This window comes from Sphaeroforma arctica (assembly GCF_001186125.1).
Source record: "Sphaeroforma arctica JP610 unplaced genomic scaffold supercont1.714, whole genome shotgun sequence".
Taxonomy (NCBI): Eukaryota; class Ichthyosporea; order Ichthyophonida; genus Sphaeroforma; species Sphaeroforma arctica.
Genome location: NW_014039844.1, coordinates 1 through 6,004, shown reverse-complemented (window position 1 = coordinate 6,004; position 6,004 = coordinate 1). Strand labels below are relative to the sequence as shown.

Sequence of the window (6,004 nt, the reverse complement as noted above, 5' to 3'; positions counted from 1 at the left end):
TACTACACACACACACACACACACTACTATATATATATATATATATACTATATATATATATATATATATATATATATATATATATCTATATATACTATATATATATATATATATATATATATACACACACATATATACAGACATATATATATATATATATATATATATATATATATAAAGTTTAGTCTTACATAAGCCGAGTCTTACATATTTCAAGTCTAGTAGTACGTACAAAGTTGTGACTTTACATCCTTATGTTGCGTCTTGTAAAACTTAAAAACTCAAGTCATACATACTCAAAACTTTGATCTTAAAAAAATTCAATCCTTAGATCCTCAAACACATACCACCAAGCGTCGTCGCACATGTACCGAACTTCGTTTGCATATCCACTACTGCGCTCGAGTGTACCACAAACAGGGCTCCCAGCTCACCCAGACTGACAATCATGAGGTCCTTCAGCGATACACAGGCAAAGCTCTGGTGACCCGAATGGCCAGGACAGGACAAGACAGGACAGGACAGGACAGGACAGGAAAGGACAGGACAGGAAAGGACAGGACAGGGCATGGATGTCAGTGGGTTGGTATTGGTGAGAGGGTGATATTAGCAGTACCATGCACCTAAAATAGGACAAGAGGTGCAATGCAGTCCCATTTTTGTGTTGGTGAGTAGTAGGTGTACAGTCCTTTTACTACGGCAGGTAAATGTATGTCAGTGGGTTGGTATTGGTGAGAGTGTGTTATCAGCAGTACCATGCACCCAAAATAGGACAAGAGGTGCAACGTAGTCCCGTTTTTGTGTTGGTGAGTAGTAGGTGTACAGTCCTTTTATTACGACAGGCACGTGAATGCCTATGGGACTATGGTATCCGAGAGAAGTAGCAGAATAGTGATATGGAAGTGGCTGAAAATCTGAGCCTATAAGTACTGAACACTCGCCTTATTGCTAAGTACCGAACATTTGCCTTATATTAAGTATCGAATATTCGCCTTATAGATAAGTACCGAACATTCGCCTTATAGATAAGTACCGAATGTTTGCCTTATAGTTGAGTACCGAACATTCGCCTTATAGTTGGTGTGGTACCAGGGTGTACTATACACAACACGAACATCTCGCCTACACACATATTCAAAGCTAACGCAGATCAATATAGGGTTAGTATTTAGGGTTTAGGGTTTGGAAGGCTCGGGAGGTGAGACTTGTATAAGTAGTTATAGTGTGGCCAGTGAACTGAGTGTACTACCTATGAGATGTGCTACCAGCAGACGACTATTAGAGGCTGATGCAGATCAATATAGGGTTTAGGATTGGGGTTTAGGGTTTAGGGTTTGGAAGGCTCGGAAAAGCTTTTAGTCATATTGCCAATTTTATCAATCGGATTATCCAATTCTGGCCAAAGTTATGTCAAATAGGGTTATGCGAGTTCTCATCGGTATGGGTGGGACCAACAGTGTTAGACTGTGTTACATAGATAATGGATATCTCTCTCCCAGCCCAAGTGCAATCATAATATATATATATACATATATATATATATACATATACACACACACACACACACACACACACTAATATATATATATATACATATTAATTCTGTATGTGTATTTTTTCCGAACGATATACTATAAGACACTAACACGTAGTACCCCTGGGATTGAATTGCATTAAACTTCCGAAATGAACTAACCTAGTCCAACAAAGTTATTTATAGATCACATCTGAAAATCCAGAACAAGCGTTGTTTTATTGTGTTTATATACAAGACACCAACAGTCTCATAGAGCAAAGTCCAAACCCCTATACATGCATGTAAACACAAGACTAACCCCCCATTCATGCTAGATTTAGGGGTTTAGCAAACCCTAAAGACCCGGTGCATGCATGCAGACATACATATTGCAATAGGCGCAGAAAGCGTCGCAGTTGCTCAGCATCGACAGCGATCTGATCAATCAACACAGCCGGTTTGACTCTCGAAGCCACAGCAAGTACATCTGAGGAATATATATATATATATATATATATACATACATACATACATTTAGCTTATGTACGCTATGCAGTTGTTGTACATGCCGGCGTGTTTGACAGACCTTCTTGATCTCTGGAACAAATGCGATTGCAGTTGACAGCTACAACATACGAATGACAAGACAACCCCCCAACACCTAGCACCCCCAGTGAGTGGCACTGAAGATATCTCTTCGGCAGAGAAACATAAGAATATCTGAGCATGTACATGTACATGTATGTGTATGTACATCTACATGTATATATACATATACATGTACATGTATGTGTATGTACATCTACATGTATATGTACATATACTTGTACATGTAAGTGTATGTGCATGGAGGCGTGCATGTACATTTGGTGCGCGCGTGTGGTCTTCAATGTGTGTCGTATGTGGAGTGATGCCGTGGATGTAAGCGAATACAGTAGCAATCAACACAGCATATCACACTACACAGTACGACTGTCAGTACCAGAAAGAGAGGTGGGATATACACATGCATAACATCCACACAACCAAGTCATAACATCCACACAAAGAAGTAGGTACACATGCATAACATCCACACAACCAAGTCATAACATCCACACAAAGAAGTATGTACACATGCATAACATCCACACAACCAAGTCATAACATCCACACAAAGAAGTAGGTACACATGCATAACATCCACACAACCAAGTCATAACATCCACACAAAGAAGTAGGTACACATGCATAACATTCACACAACCAAGTCATAACATCCACACAAAGTAGTAGGTACACACGCATATCACCCTAGAGGCGTCCTTAAGCAATGCAGAGACGATATACACAATCTGATCATACCACAATCTGTGCTACATACCACAGATGGTTCGCTCATAACCGATACACACAATCTGATTACATCACAATCTGTGCTACATACCACAAAGCAATGAGGAGACGATATACACAATCTGATCATACCACAATCTGTGCTACATACCACAGATGGTTCGCTCATAACGTGCAGGTGAGCATTTGCCGATAACTCTGCGGACGTTGTGGTGAGGCTCATGCCGCTGTTTGGCGGTGTGGGTCTGTTGGGACATTCTATTTGTGTATATGGGTGTGTATGTGTATATATGTTTATATGTGTGTATATGGATGTGTATGTGTATATATGTTTATGTGTGTGTATATGGGTGTGTATGTGTATATATGTTTATATGTGTGTATATGGGTGTGTATGTGTATATATGTTTATATGTGTGTATATGGGTGTGTATGTGTATATAAGTTTATATGTGTGTATATGGGTGTGGATGTGTATATATGTTTATATGTGTGTATATGGGTGTGTATGTGTATATATGTTTATATGTGTGTATATGGGTGTGCATGTGTATATTTGGTTATATGTGTGTATATGGATGTGTATGTGTATATATGTTTATATGGGTGTGTATGTAAGTACACGCACACATACATATGTACAGGGTTATAAAGTGCACGTGTAGGGTGTGTATGTAAGTACACGCACACATACATATGTACAGGGTTATAAAGTGTACGTGTATGGGTGTGTGTGTAAGTACACACACACATACACATGTAAAGCTTATTGAGTGTATGTGTATGCGTGTTTATGTGTGTGCATAGGGTTATTTAATGTATGTGTATGACCATTCACCGACACGTACATGTGTGTGTATATACATGCACACGTTTCTTTGATGTATAGAGGTTTAAACCCTAAAACCCTACTTGCACCCTTTTTCCAGGGCATAACCCCAAGCACTTGGGCGTAGTCAGTATGGATATCAATTACAATACCAACAAGCTTGATGTATTTGAATGTATGTGCATGTATGTGAACGTCTATGAATGCATGTGAATGTATGTGAACTCTATGAATGTATGTGAATGTATGTGAACGTCTATGAACATATGTGAATGTACGTGAACATCTATGAATGTATGTGAACTCTATGAATGTATGTGAATGTATGTGAACGTCTATGAACATATGTGAATGTACGTGAACATCTATGAATGTATGTGAATGTATGTGAACGTCTATGAATGTATGTGCATGTATGTGAACGCCTATGAATGTATGTGAATGTAGTATGTGAATGTATGTGAACGTCTATGAATGTATGTGAATGTATGTGAACGTCTATGAATGTATGTGAATGTATGTGAACGTCTATGAATGTATGCGAATGTATGTGAACGTCTATGAATGTATGTGAATGTATGTGAACGTCTATGAAAGTATGTGCATATATGTGAACGTCTATGAATGTATGTGAATGTTGTATGTGAATGTATGTGAACGTCTATGAAAGTATGTGAATGTATGTGAACGTCTATGAATATATGTGAATGTATGTGAACATCTATGAATGTATGTGAATGTATGTGAACGTCTATGAATGTATGTGAATGTAGTATGTGAATGTATGCGAACGTCTATGAATGTATGTGAATGTATGTGAACGTCTATGAATGTATGCGAATGTATGTGAACGTCTATGAATGTATGTGATGGTAATACCATTGAGATTAACATAGTGGTCGCTTTTGTACGTGACAGTCTGTGAGTGAGAGCGCAGCCGTGTACAGAGTGAGATCCAATGCTATCCATCTAAAGACTTGTGCATGTATGTATGTGCATGTTACTACTCAATAAACATACGTGATAGTAATTCTCTATAGCAAGCGTTGGGTGATATGTGTGTGCATGCACACAAACGTACACAGGTACACTCAGATATATGTGATAGTATCTCTGCCACCAGAAAGACGCTACTCTGCAAGGTTGTGATCCGATTCGGTTTACATATGCGCATTTACCTCATACTTGCATAGGTGTAAAAACGTACGTTGTACTGTTATATATAGACTAACGTACATTGTACTGTTACATATATACTAACGTATATTGTATTGTTATATATATACTAACGTACATTACTGTTATATATATACTAACGTATATTGTATTGTTATATATATACTAACGTATATTGTATTGTTGTATATATACTATCGCACATTGTACTGTTATATATATACAAACGTATATTGTATTGTTATATATATACTAACGTATATTATATTATTATATATATACTAACGTACATTGTACTGATATATATATATATTAAGGTATATTGTATTGTTATATATATACTAACGTACATTGTACTGTTATATATATATTAACATATATTGTATTGTTATATATATACTAACGTACATTGTACTGTTATATATATATTAACATATATTGTATTGTTATATATATACTAACGTACATTGTACTGCTATTGATATACTAACGTACATTGTACTGTTATTCCTATGCTAACGTATACTGTACTGTTATTCCTATACTAACGTATATTGTACTGTGATTCATACACTAACGTACATTGCACTATTGATATACCAACATTGTACTATTGATATACTAACGTATATTGTACTGTTACTCATTTACTAACCTACACTGTACTTTTATTCATTGACAGCGCTGAGTGGGTCCATTTGAGTGTGTGGTCTCCAGATGCACTATATGCGCTGTTTACGTACAATGAACGTGCACACCACTTACTAAGGTGTTCATGTCTCGGTAACGTAGTTATAGATCATGTATGTAGTTAGTATGTCCAAAACAATTTAATTTTAAGGGATGTATCAAAGGCAGCTGTCGAAGTATACTTTGCCGAAAATCTATGACGCATCGGTGAGTCATGTTCATTGCTACCCTACTACCTTGAAACCCTAGAAACCCATACCCTACAAATCCAATCATAGTATTTTACCAGACGTAACTATGTACATATAAATATATTATATACATAGCCTCCTATAGACGGAGGGATATTCCACTAAGGCATATATACACACACAACACACACACACACACACACACACACACACACACACACACACACACACACACACACACACACACACACACACACACACACACAC

At 37.1% G+C, this 6,004-nt stretch overlaps 1 protein-coding gene across 1 annotated transcript in view; it reads right to left on the bottom strand.

Annotated features, from left to right (window-relative positions):
- Window positions 1–570, bottom strand: part of SARC_08193 (hypothetical protein) — a gene marked incomplete at both ends in the record, with an annotated part of 3,871 nt that extends 3,301 nt beyond the window's left edge. The window contains one exon of the mRNA XM_014297838.1: window positions 348–570. Coding sequence (XP_014153313.1) covers window positions 348–570 — 223 coding nt within the window. The remainder of the gene's footprint in view (window positions 1–347) is intronic.
- Window positions 571–6,004: the final 5,434 nt, after the last annotated feature.